Raw genomic sequence first — 18,458 nt, 5'->3', positions numbered from 1 at the left:
GGTAATTGATTTAGTGGTTGAGTTCCACACGCTTGCCCGGTGACCAGTCGACAATGGCCTGTCGGATATTCTCCCAGTACTGAAGCTGGATCATATAATCCTTGGCCACGTCGTAATCATTATTGTTGAATGCTTGGCTCAAATGTTGAGCCGTTTCCTGCAATTTCACTAGAAATAAAAAAAAAAGTCGTCATGAATGTCCAGCCCCTCATCCATTTTCTCGATATGACTTACCATCATTTTCTTGTTTGATCTGTTCGACTTCTTCATCGTTGGCGGCTTCTTCAAGGGCTTCCCGCACTTCCATGACTTCCATCAGCAATTCAGGATTATGCAGGGACTCGGATTCCTCGACTTCCACGCCTCGCATGGCAAGCAGGTATTGGGCTCTTGCCAGAGGATTCTTCAGTGTATTGTAAGCCTTGTTAATGATGGAAGACTGGATCTCGGCGTATTTATGTTCACGCTAATCAAGAAAATCAAACAAGGATGAGTGTCTTTACTCCCGAGAATGCCATGAAGACCGAGATATATAATTACCTGCGATGCTTGGGAGAAACTGTCTGGATGCGCAGTTTGCTGTAGTTTGAGGAAATTCCGCCGTAACGATTTCACATCCACGTCGAACGAAGGTTGGTCTCTGCAAAATGCATGATTTTAGTTTTTTGATGACTTGATTTTCCCCTAATGGATTAGCCCATTGAATCATATGCCTTACTTGTGTGGACCTGCTCCTGCGCCCAGCAGTTCGAAAAAGTTGACATCCGGTGACACCGCCTGAATGACGCCGCAATCTTGGTTTTCGCAATGAACGGCGGCCTTGGAAGCCATATGATTGCAGTTCCAACAAACTTTATGTACAGAAGCTTCCTTTTGAACATTGTCGGCGGCCTGTCTTTTTGGAAGAACGGTGGAAAACGATCGCACGGCGGTGGTTGGCAAAGCCATTGGTTTCCGGCACATCACGGCGGATCGAGTCAAAGGGTATACAGCTCGTCTAGCGGAGCAGTGGCTAACCGTCTTTGAAAATGCAGCAATGGCAATTCTCGTATTCATTCTAAATAATGAGCAAAGAAAAGATTCAAAGAGAACGTAATATAAAAAGTCTAAATTTTGTAAGTGCAGGCTGCGGCTGAATTCGTCCGGGGACTTAGTGAATCTAAATTCAAACCCAGCACACCGATCAAGCGCGCATCTTTGGAGCTTTTGATTCGGTCACCAAAGTCATCAATTTGGCTTTCCCAGTTTTGGTTCCCTTTGAAGGGGTACATCTTGGGTTCACTGTGCAACTGAAGCTCGCTCCTCCTTCATCCATTATTTTTTTTTGAGCAGAGTTAGGTTTTGGATAATGTAGAATTGGGTTATCCAAAAATGGACGAATCACGTATAATGAGAAGATATTGTGTGGTTGATAATCCAGAGATTGATGGTTATAAAGTGTCATGATCAGAATATCTTGTGTCAATTCATCTACCCTTGTACCTTGTACTGTATATTTTTATCCTTCTTGCACTTTAATTGAATTATCGTTATTATACTTTTTTTTTTTGTTTTTTGGTATTTCATCGTTATCATTTATTCCATATCCATATCGATTTATATATATTATCCATTCATTTATAACTCAAAATCAGTCAGTTGTCTTTTTCCCTATCCTCATCCTTGTTGTCTGTTTCATAATTCTCGCTTTGCTCCGATCCATCCTTGTTCCTATCATTTCTTCTTCTACTTCTTGGCTATTGCTGCTTAGTTTTTACCTTCTGTTCCTGAACATCCGATCTTCTGTTCCTAGCTGAAGGCACTTGACACCATTGTCCGATCTTGTTCAGTTCTTTCATTACTGACGGATAGAGAGTCTTGTGATGACCATATGAGCAGAGACTGTATGATAAACTGAGTGATAATGAAAAGTGAAATATATTTATCCAGGAACAGCTGAGTTTGCATTAAGTAGGGTAATGTATATGCATGCCCTTAAGAGCCATCATTTTTGCGCAATGGAGAGTGTGACGCTCCAGTGCCAACGGTAATAATACACTGCCTTGAATATCTTGTAATGGATGAGCAATCCAACTTTGGCTGTGGTCGGACTGACTGTGACATGAAATTTGCCACTTCCATATCAAAATTACGCATGGACGAATCAAGGTGGCCTAGCGACATATGACCGACATGAGTTTTCATTGTAATGTTCTATTGAACACTTTGGTGATAAGATAGCTTGTTCTCCTGTTATCAGACCAGCAATTATTCCATTACAAAGGTCAAGCGGTTTTGCCAACTATCATCCAACGTCCCATCTTGAGAAAATCATTTCAATTTTACTGTGACGGTGCGGCAATGAAACGACCGTTTTCTAAAAAACGAGCCAAGTATTTTCTGACTTGCTTTTTTTTTCTTTGTTCTTTCCACTTTTATCTGACAACAAGGTCACGATGGAGATCTCAAGACAGCAGTTTCGTGACGAGTTGCCGGCGATCAAGGCAGCTATCGACGAGTGTGACTTTATTGCGCTTGATACCGAACTTTCTGGTACCGTCTAGCGTCCTTTAAGTCACTTGCTGAGATGATCGTTTTTGTTTATGCGCTGTTAGGCCTTCACCGACCGGGAACCAGCAAACGCATCGACTCGCTCGCCAATCGCTACGCTGAATATCGCGAAGCCACCGAACGCTTCATCATTACCCAGTTTGGCATGTGCACATTCAAATGGGATCAACCTTCGGGACGCTACATCGCCAAAGCATTCAACTTCTACATATTTCCAACTTCCATGACCGGCCGCATTCAACCGAACCGCGTCTTCATGTGTCAGGCTCAAGCACTCGACTTTTTATCGAAACAAGCCTTTGATTTTAACAAGGTAAAAACCCTTCTTTTTTCAGACCCCTAAATTTTCTTATGACAGTGGTTGAACTTCTTGATTGGTTGGATGGATTTGTCTAGTGGGTGTATCAAGGTGTCCCGTATTTGACCGTTGCCGAAGAGAAAGCGTACATGGAAGAAGCAAGAAAGAAGCTCAACGATGAATTGCCCGATATCCCTATCGATGACAAGGAGCGACCTTTCCTGCAAGCTGCCAAGTACGAAACCACAAACGCAGGCTATAACCTTTGATCGTTTTCCTTGCTCACGCTTTCCATTACAGAGATAAAATTGATGCCTGGATCGCCGATCCAAAGGACGACGTCTGTGTTAATATCACCACCAAAAATGCTTATCAGCGTCGATTGATTTATCAGGAAGTTCGAAAGAGGTACGTTGACTCTATCCAAGCGCGCCAAAGTGACGGATTCTCATGGTACATTCAAACAGTTACTCAGGCCTCACCGCCGAAGGACGCGGAGGCTTCATCCTTATCCAGCGTTTAACAGAAAAGCAATTGAAGCAACGTGAAAAAGAGCGCAAGAAGCGTTTGGAGGTAAGGTCTCACTGGTGAAAGAGTAGCCATCCATTTATCCGGTGCCCTGTACTAATATATCAATGGCGTGTTAGGAAGATTGCGAACAAGCCATAGGTTTCCGTAAAGTCATTGATTGGATTTCTGCATCGAAAAAGATCGTCGTCGGTCACAACATGCTGTTGGATATTTGCCATGTGATTGCTCAATTCATTCAACCTTTACCCCCCAAAGTCCAAGATTTCAAAAAGTTGGCCCACGATATATTTCCACAGTAGGTTTATCTATTCAAATTGTAAAAAGACCTACAATATTGATCAACAACTCTCTGGGCAGCATGATAGATACAAAATATGTGAGTTCGGCGGCGGCGGAATTGCAGGTAAAACCTTGAATGGGTAACGTGAAACTCGGTTGTCAAAAACAGAGAGTAACTCAAAACCGGTTTGAAGCAATTGCTTGGCACAGCTACCTCATTGGACGTACTGACCTTTGAAACACGACGTGAAGCATTCAAGAACCCGCGTATTGGTAAGTATACGTGTCATTCTGCTAAACTTTCTTCACTAATAAACCTGCGGATGTTTTTCACAGATATGGATTGGCTGTTTTCTCGTTATATTTCTGACAAGGCCCATGAAGCAGGATACGATGCTTACATTACAGGCTCTGTCTTGTTGAAACTGTTTTCGTTCTTGGGTACGAGCTAAAAGAGTTATTGAGCTGATGACTGTGAATAACGGATCTTGGACATAGATGCGCAGCAACATCCCGAAAAGTACAAGGAACCAGAAGAACCGGCTCCGACAGAGGACGATGACCAAGAAACCGGCCAACAAAATAAGGAATGGGACATTAGTGATACGGAAGAGGAGCCCGATCCAAACTGGACGAACGACGATGATGAAGAAGAGGTACACAACTATGGCTCGATCAAAGTCCCATTAATGACAGAACAAGGCACGCCTACCGAGATGCTCGCTCCTTATGTCAATAAAGTGACCATGGTACGCACCGGTTGGGAATACTTTGATTTCGTAGACACCGAAGGTAACTTTTGTTTTTTGACGATGATGGATTTCCTCGGGAAACTTGACAATGGGCTCATCGAGGTCAATATTTTTTTCACAATAGCCATTATCGAGCAGCACAACACTTTCATTGTTCACTGCAAAGACAAGACGGTGCCACGGGATACGGTATTCAATATTTTTTCGGCACATGGCAAACCCGTGCTGGATGCTCTTGACGAGCAGACGGTCATGGTGATTTATGAAAAGCTGCAGGAAGACCAGCAACATATCATGGATAAAATCAAAACCCAGGTATCGGAAGATCCCGAATGTCAGAATTTTGATCTTCTCATAGAAACCGTAGCGCAATACCATCGCAGAATTAGAGATCTCTAAGTTTAAGTTGGCATAATCTCATGTGTTTCAAGTTTGTTCCATTTTCTTTAAAATTGTATTCCATTCATCCTAATGATGACTATCGCAATTGGGTGGTGGCAGAAAATTAGGGTTGTAAATTAAACTCCATGACATGCTCGTTAATAAGAATGCGGACGGGACCATGATCCAACGTGCCTCTGGCCACTCCATCCATGCCTGTATATCTGAACATGTCTGCGTCGACGGTAAAGACCACCGTGGCCGATTTTCCTTTCTCCAAATCGATCTTTTGGAACGCCTTCAATACTTTGACGGGTGGGGTGATGCGTCGCACCGGTTGTTGCACGTACATCAGTACGGTTTGCTTGCCGTCAAAAGGGCCCTTGTTGGTGACCTTGACCGCCACTTTGACAGGCTCACCAGGCTTCAGCACCGGCGGCGAATCGGCGAGCTGACGGTTCTCTTGAAGCACGGATGCACCATCGTACAGCGTGAGATTGCTGTATTCAAACGTGGAATAGCTTAATCCGTGACCAAACTCGTAAAGAGGATCCCAGACGTCGTTCACTTGTCGCCAGTAATTGAGGTTCACATCGCCCACATATTTCGGGTAAGTGTATGGCAACAGGCCGGAAGGATTGAGTTTACCAAAGAGCGCTTCAGCAATGGCAAGGCCACCCCAAGGGCCAGGCAAATACGCTTGAAGCAGAGCATTGGATTGTTCAGGAATCGATCCCAACACACGTGGACGGCCTTCAATGAGCACGGTGATCATAGGTTTGCCCACTTTGGCAATCATCTCCACTGCGTTCACCTGACCGCTTGGCAAAGCCATGTCATGAATGTTGCCAGGCACTAAGTCTTTGTATTAAGCTAATGCATCATGCCATCCACATTTTAAAGGGGGGAAGACTTACGTTCGGAATACACATGTTCTCCCAAGCACACCACAATGGCATCGTAGGAAGAGGCAACGGCAAGCACTTGATCCATATCGATGGAGGTGCCATCAATGTCAAAACCGGCCATATAATCGACGTCGACATTGGCGGGTGCGACAAGTTTCATTCCATCGTGAATCGATATGCCGTTGGAATAAAATTGCTCATCATCAATGGGCCCTTGCCATGCATCTTTGGTGGCCCTGAAGAAAAAAATCAGACGGATTAGAACTTTTTTTTTCCTTTACGCTGTCATGCTTATTCCGAGAATGAGAGTCACTCCTACCCTTGCCAGTTGATGGTCCATCCTCCACTGAGGTGGCCTAAATCGTTGGCACTAGGTCCTACGACAAGAATTCGCTCGTATCTATCTTGCAACGGCAATGTGGCATTCGCATTCTTGAGCAAGGTCAACGATTCTCTGGCAGCATCCAATGAGACGCGAGCATCACTCGGTTGGCCCACCATGCTTTGCAGCTCCCTTCTTGCTTTCCATCCATCCCGTTCCAGCAGGCCAAGATCCTTTTTCAGTTGCAGCAACCTTTCGACAGACTCGTCGATGCGTTCCATGGGGATCTGACCGTCATTCACAAGGTCCTGCAAGGTTTCGAAAAAGATGACATCCTTGGGCACCATGGACATATCGATACTGGTGCTTTTGATCGACATGTGAACTGCATCTTTATGACTTGCAGCGACGCGATGCGTGGTGTACAGATTTTCAATTTCGGCCCAGTCCGTGACCAGCATGCCTTTGAACCCCATCTGTTCTCGCAGTAACTGACGCAGATACTTTTCCGAAGCTACCACGGGCTCGCCATTAATGTCAATGTAACTCTCCATGGCCGTGGCAACCCCGGCATCAATTGCCATCTGGAACGGAGGTACAAAATAGTCATTAATCGTGCGATCCGAGACCACCGTGGAATCGCGATCTTGCCCACTAGCGACATTGAACGGATGTTGAACGGGTTAAAAAGAAACAACGGGTTTCCATCTTTTTTCGATTCCATTGTCTATGTATTTTACCTCCATGGAGCTCCATAGGCAATGAAATGTTTCATGCATGCCGCTACTTTGGATCGGTCAGACTTGTACTGGCCTTGGTAACCACGGATAGCGGCGACGCCCATGACACCCGACAAGTGCGGATCTTCGCCAAAATTTTCATACACTCTCGGCCACTGTTTGTTTACCGGAATATCCAGAACTGGCGCAAAGGTCCTAAAAATCATGGGCCAGTCGCCGTTAGTAACTTGCGTCGGCAGCCCAGGAATTTTGAGTCATTATAGCCTTACCAATGGACACCAGCAGATCGCGTATCGCGGGCGGTGATGGCCGCGGCATCATAAGCTAGTTGCGGATTAAATGAAGCGGCCAAGTTGATCCCATGCGGAAAAATTGTAGCTAATAAATAAAGGGTCAGCACAGGTATAGTTTGTGTGTCCGTATTAGTTGACAATACCATTGGCCACAAAGTGCGCACCGTGAATGTGATCCAGACTGTGCAATACCAAAATTTAGTACCGTCAGGGCATTTGACATTTACTACAGTTTTTTCTTTACCCATAAATGATAGGAATTGGATATGTCGAGTTAACGGCAAGAGTAATTTGTTGTATTTCCTCAATGGTTCTTGCATAATTGACATGATCATAATTTTTGCCATGGCTGCCAAAAGTAAAAGAGTCGGAGAAATAAATGATAGGCCTATCCATCGTTGGTATAATTACTGTTGAAAACATACCGAGAGAGCTGATTCAGGTACGATCCCACGAAATAATTGTTCGCATAGTACTCGACTGCGGTACGGTTCAACGTTCCATCCGGCAAAAGTACCAAGTCTTGATTGATTTGGGTCATTTGGCCAATCTTTTCAGGGAGTGTCATACGCGAGACCATCGATTTGATGGCAGGCTCAATCTCGCCTGGTCGATCATACTGACTGTCTTGCAACGATCCGTAATGGTTGGTGTGAATCACATTTCCTAAAACGGACGTAATCATGGTCGCCAGCACCAGCAACATACTGTGATGGATAACTGCCATAAGGCCAAAAATGAATACAAAAAAAAGAAGGAATAACTTGCTCAGGCGAGGCCAATATATAAACTATCCATGATTATTTCGTCTACACAGAATATTTGGAATGAATCGATAGTTAAGGGTGCAGTTGTATACATCATTGAACCAGTCTCTCCACCAAGTCTTAAAAAAAATCCCCTTTCCGTTGCCGTCGACTATCATATTCTGATTCAACGGGGTGGTCTACCCCGTTTTTGGCAATGACTTTTCAAGGCCATATCTGGGAAGGCTTTTCTGACAAAAACTGCGTTGCACATTCCCACCAAATTCGGATGGCCGCCCTTTTTTTTTTAATTGTATCACCGCAATCCCTTCATACTCTGTACACACGATTGTCAACGAGATTCTAATAAAGTGACCTTCCATCAAGTTTTAATTCTTTGCAAATAACTGATTCTTTGATGCACCTATGCGATTGCTGCAATCATGTAGCTATTCGATAACCGTTCTACCTGCGGTCGAATGCTTCCTTGTTTCATAGATTGATAAAGTGGTCGCCATTGGAGAGAGTTTTTCTCCAAGGTGCGATTGTCGTCAGTGAGAGGGTAGATTGAAAATGAGTGGCACGAGCTGTGTTTTCGTGGTATTTCATTTTTATTGCTATGTGTCATAGCCACTGCGCCATCACAAACTATTAGGGCTCACGGTTGCCATGGCAACCAAGAAACCTCATTCTGATTGGCGGATGGCTATAGAGCATTATTGTTTCGTACGACGGTTCCCAAATGATATATAAAGGTGGGCGCTGCTCTAGTGACAAACCCCCCGATCAATTGCTTTACTTTCTATTTCCAACATGGTTCAATCCACTTATTCCAAGAAACAATCGGCCTCCACTCCCAAGCTCAAAGTACACCCCTTTTTCATCTATTTTGCGTTTGTCACACGTCTCTCACAGAGTAACATCTTTCGTATTTTTCATAGAAAACGCATGCACCTGTGATAACAAAGTCGCGTCCGAGAGACTCGATTCAAGAACGTCGATCCAGTCGACAATTGTTGCGTGACAGTGTATCTGATCTTGCTGTTCGCGAAAAGAGCGGATCCATGATGGAGGTGGACGGTGTTGTTTCGGTTTCACCGAGAGCGGCCATTCGTGACGTTAGACAAGTCTATGCAAGTCAAATTAAACCGTGCAAGATGGTTAGAATCTTTCGAGCTAACCGATTGTTTGATTTTAGGGCACCACTTTGTATCGTGTCGGGTATCCAGGACAGGAGTCGACGCACGATGAATGGCAGTTGGAGGAAACGATCGCTGACACGGATATGATGCGAGAATTCAGGGAAGAACATGGTATTGAGACCGATCCAGCTTCCGATGGCGCTGGTCAACAACGTGCTGTCAAGCATCCGCGCCCATCCAAACTCCGCGCTTTGATCCGTTTGCAGGAATCCAAGAACGACATTGACACCGTCGACAGCGACGATGAAGACAAACCGGCACGCGGTCAACAACGATCCAGACGTTCTACGAAAATCAAGGGTGAAAAAGTGGCCAGAGCCAAGCGGGTCGATAAAGCCGCGGTCAAGGCTGCACGACGTCAAGAGCGCAAGGAGCAGCGCGCTCAAGTCACCGATGCCCATTTGCAATCGGTGATGGTTCCGTCGGATCCCAAAGACTGTTGTATTCAGTGCACTGTGCGTGCCTATCGCAATGCTGTAGCCGACGACGATGTGACCGCACTTACCACTCTGCTTCAAGCCAAGACGACCATTCCACATTGGGACTCGGAAGATCGCAGTTTCAAGGACGACAATGTGATGCTGCTCGCCTTGCTCAAAGGCAGAGACAATATCGTGACCATGCTCTCCGAGGATGACAGCGATAAACGAATCAAGGTGCCTGAACGTTACCAAACATACGGCAGCCATACCGGGTACCTGAACAGCAGCACCTTTGGTCATAGTGTTCGGTAATTTGCGTCGTCTTCTTTGGTTCACATTCCATGGCTCTTTTGTTATTCTAAAGTGTGTATTTTTTTTTCTATCTTTACAGTCAAGTCAATGAATCACGAGGCAATCGCCAAGGCAATGCTGCGTTTTATCGAAGCCCGCAGATGGACGACATGGAGGTGGATTTGCAACGGGTGCTCGGCCACACTCGGCACAGTACACTTATTCAAGCCGCCACGATTTGTAAAGACGATGCAACACGTTCGCTTATCGCCAGCTCGTTGACATCGAAAATCAACAGCACCAGAACCCTATTGCGTGCTCTATATGTGTGCGTTGCGGCCGGAAACCGTGACCTGGTGGCCGATGTCTTCCGCAATGGAGCCGGTGACATGAGTTGTTTCAACCACCTTCACCGAGAAATCATAAGTGTAAGTACCCACCGAGTGAAAATGCTCATGATCAGAATCCTTTGCTGACGCCTTTAAATTCATCGCTAGTTCACGGGAAATGAGGATCTCACGGCGTATCGACGCAACCAGATTACGAAAAAGGCCGCGAATGCAGGCAATTTAACCCCGTTGGCTTGTGCCGCCATCCATCCGTCGTCCAAGTACTTGCAAGAATTGTATGAAAAGCTGGACGGAGCCGAACGTACCGAAGCTGACGAGTTTGGACGAACCATTGCCCATTTTGCAGCAGCCAGCACGACCCCAGCTTGTCTCAACTACTTGATATCACAAGGATACAATTTCAATCTAGGCGACAAGTATCGAATGACGCCTCTTTTGCTGGCCGCCCGCTACGGACGACACGAAAACATTGAACCGTTACTAAAATACCTTGGCAACGAAGCGCCTTCAACTGCGGAATTTGCCGATCAGACCATACTTCCCGGCAAGCGACGCGCGCTCCATTTCGCCGCTCATTACGGTCATCCAAAGGTGTGCTCCGTTCTGATCGATTGCGGAGCGACTGTGGATGTGTGCGAGAGTAAAGAGAAATCCACCCCGTTGATGCTGGCGGTGATGCGAGGCCATCTTGAATGCGTGCGAGTGCTCGTGGAACACGGTCATGCTGACGTGGAGTACACCGACAAGTATATGCGCACCGCCCTCCATCTTGCGGCGAAACATGGACATTACGCCATTGCAAAGTATCTACTGTCGCTGGGTGTCGATGCCGATGCACCCGATACATCTGAAAATCGACCGATTCATTATGCGGCTGCGTTTGGATGGCTTGAAGTGGTTCAGCTATTGATTGAATACGGAAACTGCGATCCCGGGGCAATGAACATGTGGCGCGGCACCGCGTGTTCCGTGGCTAGTATGAAGGGCCACATCTCAATTGTTCAGTACCTCCTTTCCTGGAAGAACGGATCCATCGATGTCAACTTTCGCGATGAAACCGGTCAGACCATGCTTCATCAGTGTGTATGTGAACGAGCCGAGAACAATGTCGAAGCGATGCAAATCTTGCGCAATGCTCGCATCCTTCTTTCGCACAACGCCGACCTGGATCGACAAACAATTGATGGTTTGTGTTTTTCAATTTCTCATCCCATTGTTAAAAAATGTGGCAATCTAATCAAACAGAATATATTGCTAGGTGACACGGCGCTCCATTCGCTCGTCAAGGCGGCCCACTTTCGAGAACTGCGACCGGTCGGATGGCAATTTTACAATGCTTTCGGATACCCTTCACACAAGTTGGAGTATGGCGACATGGAAGGTCTGGCTTACCAGCATCCTTTGGCCGAAGCCATCCTAGCCAAAGGCGCCAATGTGTCCATCAAAAATCTCAACGGAGAAACGCCTCTGCTGGCCGCTGCCAAGGCTCAGAACTACGGTCTCGTCGAATTACTGATCCGTCATGGAGCCACCTACTGGCAAGACACTGACCAGGACGGCAATAACTTCTTCCACTACCTCTTTGAAGCAGCAGCGTATCCAGATTCCATCGAAACTGAAGAAGAAGTGCAACTGCAGCGACAGAACGCTTATGTCAAGGTCATTAGCGATATCCTTGCCGCGATGCAAGACAATCCGGCCCCCGAATCGATTGCCAATATCACTGTAAGTATTTCCTTTTACAATGAACTCTGACTAGAGCCAAAACCTTAATGCGACATTTTTCGAAATAGGTCAACGCAATCAATGCCAAAGGATATTCACCCCTATTGCACGGTTTAAGCCAAGCTGCCAAGTTGCAAAAGAAACGTGTGGTGCAAGTCAAGGAAATGATCAAACGAAAATTATCGGAACGATCTCAACTTTCAGAAGAAGGCGAACCGATTGCTGCATCCACTTGTTTTACTTTTTATTTCTTGGTAAGTTGGCCACCGCCTTCTAGCATTAGTGTGCGTTCTCATGTACCCATTTGGGAACAAAAATAGATTCAATACGTCAATACCATTTTTCAAATGGTCAAGATGGATATGACCAGCCATGTTCGGTTGCCAAAAGATTTTCTCAAGGAAAATCCAAAAGCCACACGCAAGGATTATCCGCCAGAGACCGGATACAGTGCTCTCCATATAGGTAAAGATGAGGCACATGGGCCAACCTCATGAAAGTCAACGTTAACGCAAAATTTTTGCTTTATGTTAGTGTCATTGTCGCAAAATGCCGACTTGCTTCATTGTATATTGTCGCAAGGATGTGATGTCAATCAGCGACTCTCGATTGATGGCAAGCCAGCGGGACCCACGGCCATGCTCATGGGCTATGTCGAGCTCGTTGATCGTCCAGACACCTATCTTCCAGAGAATACGGCCTACTATGCCGATCAACTCAAGAAGCACTTTGACCTGGAAAAACCGGATTTCAAGCTGTTGTTGTCCACGTCACTGCAACAGTACCTGTCTTTTGGTGCCGATCCCTGTGTGAGTAATGATGATGGTTACAACCCCTTGATAAGGGCTTCACAACGAATGGAAAAGGAGATGGTCGCCAGCATGTGTTGCAACATTTCCAACAAAGCCGATATCAACAAAGCTGACAAGGAAAAAGAGACGCCATTGTCGTACGCCGTTACGAGTCTCAAATACAAGAGACCGACTGGAAACACCATCGATATCATCCAAAAACTACTCGAATATGGAGCTGATCTTAATGCCATTGACAAGTTGGGCGATTCGGTATTTATGCGGGCCATTCATTTGAATAACGCTGCCGTGGTCTCGGTGATGCTCCGCTACTCTCAACGGCCGGTGGATCACAGCATTACCAATAAGGGTAAGAGAATAGCAGTTAGATCCGGCTTGGAACGCATGTCTAATTTCCTATGTATCCATAGTTTCTGAAACCGCCTTGATGCGTGCATGTGAATTGAACAACGACGAGGTCGTTCGTGTTTATTGCGCTGTGCTGGCCCAATCGGAGCAAGGACCTCGTGTGGTGAATACAGTCAGCGAATCCGGTGCAAGTGCCCTGTACTGGGCGGTTTCTCGGGCCAATGAATGGGCGGTCGCTACACTTTTGGAATGGAACGCTGATGCCACGTTTGTATGCAACGACGGAGTGCCACTGTTATCCAAGGCCATCTCCATGCAATTGCACGCCATAGTCCAGTTATTGCTGGAAAAAGGCGATATCAATCAAGCCGATCCTGAAGGAAAGACGCCGTTGCACTATGCAGTGGAGACGGAAAAGATTGCTCTGGTGAAACTATTGCTGCAAGCAGGAGCCAATGTAGCATTGACAAACAAAAAAGGCCAAACCCCGCTTCATTTGGCGATCGAACGCACCAAACATCAGATCAATGCGTCGCTACGTATCGAACGATTGTTGCTTCAATACGGCGCCGATGTGAACGTGAAGGATGTCCTTGGTAAGTGCTGTTATTGAAGTTTGACGGATTCCCCAGACTTACACCTTTCTTGTTTTACAATTTTGGACAGGACGCACCCCTCTGCATATTGCTTTTACCGCTTTGAATGCTATCCCCAAGATGAAGAAAACAGAAAAGGTGTCTGCCAAAGTGCACCAAATCCTGCACGAAAGGGTTGAAGCTAGCCAGGAAGCCAGGGAATTCAAGGAATACATGAAACAGCACGGTTTGAACGACACTAGGGCCGATCAGTGGTTGCAGCAAGGCAAACTTTCCGAACAGCAACAAGCCAAGCTTGCAAAAGCGTCCAAGACATCAGAAAAGGCGATTGTATTGACGCCGCAAGAACGAGAGGAATTAGAACCTTTAACATGGTTTATCTGGAATTTGCAACAGCATCCCTTGCCTCGCTCTGATCCTGTCCATATTTTGAAATTCTTGGCCGATGTGGACTCGCTCCAATACGATGAACCCGACTGCTTTGGCCGTACGCCTCTGCATTACGCTGCCGCCGTCGGCGCTTTTACTTGCACCACGTATCTCATGTCTCGCGCTGTCAACATCAACAGGCAGGATCATGACACGGTAAGTACCGAAACTTTGACAAGACGAACATCATCGACTGACACAATTTTTTTTTCTTTTTGCTGCAGAACACGCCGCTTTATCTAGCGCTGCAAAACGAGCAGATTGATTATTCCATCATGCTGTATAACGCAGGAGCCTCCATTGCGCAAGATATGATGATGCCGCAGGGCGAAAAGTGCTCGGTGACGCATTACAGCTTGTCCAAATCATATCTCAATATGGCGTACATGATCATCGAGCGTGGTACAGCGATGTTAGGTAAAACCATTTTTTGGCTGAGCGTTACGGTAATGAAGTCGTGGATTGACCAGAGTATTTTGCAGATTTTATGTTTGATGCTTTGAAGACCGGCAAGTTTCATCTGGCGAATATCCTTATGCATGACATGGATGATGCTACCCTTTCTCGCACCGTGGCGCCGTACAATCAAAACATTTGGCATCTGTTGAGCGGATTTGAACCTTTTGATAGGTAAACAAGGGGAGAAAAAAATGATAGAATGATGATAAAATGTGAGAGTTGATGTGCTTATTTGGTTATAGGGAAACGTGGGATGAATACGTGACGGAATTTATTGATCGTATTACACCGTTGAACCTGACCATCTATGCCGACACGCAAGGACGTACACCAATTCATTACGCGGCCAAATTCAACCAACCCACGTTGCTTCGCCACTTGCTCTCGCTGAATTCAGCCATGGCGGAATTTTTCGATGCCGACGGCTTGTCTGCATTATGGTATGCCGTTTCTTCCAATAGTGTCGAATGTACCCAGATCTTGCTCGCCGTGTCTGGTCCCACTACGTTTGAGCCTCAAGATAAAAGCAAACACGAGTCTTTATTACTTCGGGCAACTCAAAATGGCAACCTCAATATGATGCGTCTGCTTCTCAGTGCACAAGTGCCAATGGATGATGACAGTGCTTACGATCGCCCCAATGCTGTGCTGGTGGCTTGTCAATCCATCACCGTCGACATGTTGGAGGTAACCTTTCTAGAAGGATTGCCTTGCCCTGGCCTGTCCTGAAACTGTGGCAACAGATACTAATGATCTATGATCCAAAAATATAGCTACTGGTCAGTGCGGGTGCGAATCTGGATACCCCTTCAACGGTGATTCGACGCGACGACGATAACAAAGAACACCGTGTCCCCATTGCCCCTATATTTGAAGCATGCAAAGCATCGTCGAAAATGCTCAGGGTAAAACTTTTTCACTGATAAACGGCATAAAGGACAGACTATTGAACCGTGCTTTCCTATTGTTATCCTCATTAGACCATGTTGGCTCACAAGGCGAATCCCAATGTCTATGGTCCAGTATTCAAGCCTGAAGAAGGACGATCGTGCTTCATGTACAATAGCTATTGTGAAAAGATTGAAAACCTCAAGGTACGTCCATCCGCCTCGAAATAGTTGTGGGTCGGTTTCTTACCCGCCGTGTCACTGACTTTTTTTTTATAGATAATGCTGGATCATGGTGCGGATATCAATATGAAGGACGGTCAAATTCCACGATCCATCTTTTACCATTATTTCTTTGATCAACATGGCGAGAAGAAATTTTCGGTAAATGTGACCACAAGATCTTATGGGGATCATTCCAACTCATGGGGACGTACTTATTGTTAGCAAATGATCTATCATGATATGATATTGAACCATCACCCCGAGGTCGATAAAGCGGACCTGGTGACTGGCATGACACCGCTGGGTGTAGCTATACGTGAAGGCGATACGGATCTTGTGAATGTAAGACGCAAAGGAAAAAAAAAATATTGATTGCAAGAAACTATGCTAACTCCATGATCAACGTTTTAGCGCTTGTTGCAAAAAGGGGCGGATCCCAATGCGTGCGGTACCTGTGTCTCTCTGGACTCGAATGACAATGAACAAGTCAATGCATTATTCCATGCGGTCATATTGAATCAGTTGGCGATATTCAAGTTGATTTGCAAGAAATCGACTTATCCGTTGGACTGGGATGTCAAAGACCGAAAAGGGCAAACCATTGTTTCTCGTTTGGTGAATCAAGTGTCTGGTTACTCTTACGAAAACGTCGCCTTCTTGAAGGACCTTTGTAAAGCGATACCGGCTGCAAAGTTTGAAGAACTTGCTCAAACACCAGATCACAATGGTAAGAGGACCAATGCAGTAGAGTAGTACTTAAAATCGCATCACTCATTATGCAATGCCACCTCGTAGGACTATCGGCTTGCCAATATGCCAAAGAACGGTTCAGCTCATCCCTTTACCAAGCTCTGATGGAATTGGGTGTTTCTGGTTGTGTCGGGGATGAAGAAGTGACGGTACGAGAACCTGAATCTGATACAACGCCCATGGAAGAGATGGATGCCATTTCCATGCAGGCGGTTGAAATCGATGCAGATAAAGAACGCAAGATACTGGAAGCCGATGCACGTGCAGAAAAGGAGGCTCAGAAAGCGATGGAAGAAAGCAAGGATGAAGAAAAAGAAGAAGATCGCTCTCATCGCGTACCCGTGGATCCTTATTCCAAGCTTCAGAATATTGGTCACGTCGTTTACGAACAAGAAGAACCTCTTGATATAATGGTGATGAAAATTGATATGTCGCTCCATGGTTACAATTCCAATATGTAAGTACTTCGTCGACTTTTGGGTTCACAATCTATGGCAGAGTCTGATGGAAGGTGTGTGTAGGTTTTACAAACTGTCTGTTATTTACAATCGCGTGCTGGAAGTGTATGTACTGTGGACGCGTTGGGGTGCGTTTGGTGAAGAGGGCATGCATCAAAAGACACCGTTCCTTGAACGAGACGCGGCCGTGACGGAGTTCAAGGCGCTTTTCAAATCCAAGACGGGGAATCACTGGGACGACCGATTGACGAATTTCCAACCAAAACCGGGACGTTTCCAAATGATCAAAGTGGCTCCGTCGTTCCACCTACCGATTTTGAAACCATTCGACTTTGCTCCCTTTGATATCCCCACCTCGATCCCGGACAGTATCTATCAAACGATGCAACTGTTCTGCAATTACCGTGCTTTAAAGCATCGTTATGAGAACACGAAAATGGACGTCCCCATTGGTCAGGTGCCTCAAACCTCCATCGACCAAGCTTCGGCTATTTTGACGGATATCAAAGCCCTTGTCGATCGATATGCGAACCTACCCACCTATACCAACGATCCAAAACAAGCCGCTGAGCGCAAACGTATGTAGCCAACATGAAGGTTTCTGATGTGTATTTTTTAACCAAATCTTTTTTTCTCTCTCTCTCTTTATGCCGGACACCGCAGTGGTTGGCCATGAGATTTGTCAAAAAAGCGCCGCGTACTACCGTTTGTTGCCTATGGAGAGTGACAAAAAGTACGGGATCAGTCCTTTGATGACATTACAAAAGTTTCACGAAGAAAGGGCCCGACTGAACGACGTCAGTTACATTACTTTTGCTGCCAATGTGATTTTGGCCGCCAAACATCGTTTGCAAGAAATCCATCCTTTGGAGTATGCCTATCGTGCCTTAGATTGCCGAATGAAGGAAATGACTCCCACAGGACCAGAAGCAGACGATTATCATATGGTATCCCGGTATCTGATGAATACTGGCCGAGGCAACTACGAAATATCTCACTTGTTCGCTGTGGATCGACCTGGGGAATCGGAACGGTTCAAACCGTTTGAAACCAACGAGAATCGAAAACTGTTGTGGCACGGATCCGAAGCCGGCAATTTCATGGGCTTGTTGAAGCAAGGTTTGCGTTGCCGACCTGGACACGCCCACAGTTATGCGGTATGTACTATGGCATCATGGGTTCGTATTGTTGCATGAGTTACTTAACCGGGAATCTTAGGGTGCACTATTTGGTAAAGGCATCTATTTCGCCGACACGTTCAGCAAAGCAAATGGTTACGCCAGCAATTACACGGGATCGGATAATGATTCGTATCGTCTCCTACTTCTTTGTGAAGTGGCGCTTGGAAAGGAATGCGAAATGGTTTACCATTGGTACCAAAGCTATGATCCCGCGGAAGGCCACATGTCGGTGAAAGCATTGGGAAAACAAGTCCCCGATCCAGAACATGCCATTTACGATGCGTCCGGGGTAAGGACCGCGTTGCTTTTTGTCGAGTCCGAGAGCAGCACCATATTAACCCCCCGTTTTGTTTGACAGATGCAAATCCCTCTTGGACCGATTGTGCCTTTCAAACCACAAGTCAACAGCCGCGAATTCGGTAGTCGCCAGGAACAGCCGGACCTTTACCACAACGAATACATTGTTTACGATGAAGCCCAAGTGAGAATCCGGTACTTGGTCGTAACCCGCAACAGCAACCGC

General features: G+C 46.0%; 3 protein-coding genes across 3 annotated transcripts; 1 reads left to right on the top strand and 2 right to left on the bottom strand.

Moving 5' to 3' along the window:
- Positions 1–46: 46 nt before the first annotated feature.
- Positions 47–627, bottom strand: BYT42DRAFT_471409 (HSCB C-terminal oligomerization domain-containing protein; the record flags this gene model as incomplete). The annotated part of the gene is made up of 3 exons (XM_051563564.1): positions 47–168; positions 235–466; positions 541–627. Coding segments are annotated over 3 exons (441 nt in total), but the record flags the coding sequence as incomplete, so codon positions are not given.
- Positions 628–2,435: 1,808 nt separating this feature from the next.
- BYT42DRAFT_617955 (CAF1 family ribonuclease-domain-containing protein) lies at positions 2,436–4,809 on the top strand (the record flags this gene model as incomplete). Its single annotated transcript, XM_051572226.1, has 11 exons — positions 2,436–2,532; positions 2,595–2,863; positions 2,947–3,083; positions 3,149–3,256; positions 3,316–3,421; positions 3,496–3,674; positions 3,737–3,782; positions 3,853–3,931; positions 3,995–4,099; positions 4,157–4,450; positions 4,535–4,809. The coding sequence occupies 11 exons, from the start codon at positions 2,436–2,438 to the stop codon at positions 4,807–4,809; spliced, it is 1,695 nt and encodes a 564-aa protein (XP_051419049.1).
- A 106-nt stretch (positions 4,810–4,915) lies between these two features.
- BYT42DRAFT_549565 (glycoside hydrolase superfamily) lies at positions 4,916–7,760 on the bottom strand (the record flags this gene model as incomplete). Its single annotated transcript, XM_051566083.1, has 7 exons — positions 4,916–5,646; positions 5,709–5,935; positions 6,019–6,675; positions 6,762–6,956; positions 7,031–7,139; positions 7,198–7,235; positions 7,480–7,760. The coding sequence occupies 7 exons, from the start codon at positions 7,758–7,760 to the stop codon at positions 4,916–4,918; spliced, it is 2,238 nt and encodes a 745-aa protein (XP_051419048.1).
- Positions 7,761–18,458: the final 10,698 nt, after the last annotated feature.

The sequence above is a fragment of the Radiomyces spectabilis genome (genome assembly GCF_025331425.1).
Source record: "Radiomyces spectabilis strain NRRL 2753 chromosome Unknown BYT42scaffold_15, whole genome shotgun sequence".
Taxonomy (NCBI): Eukaryota; Fungi; Mucoromycota; class Mucoromycetes; order Mucorales; family Radiomycetaceae; genus Radiomyces; species Radiomyces spectabilis.
This window is presented reverse-complemented; position numbering and strand designations above follow the sequence as displayed.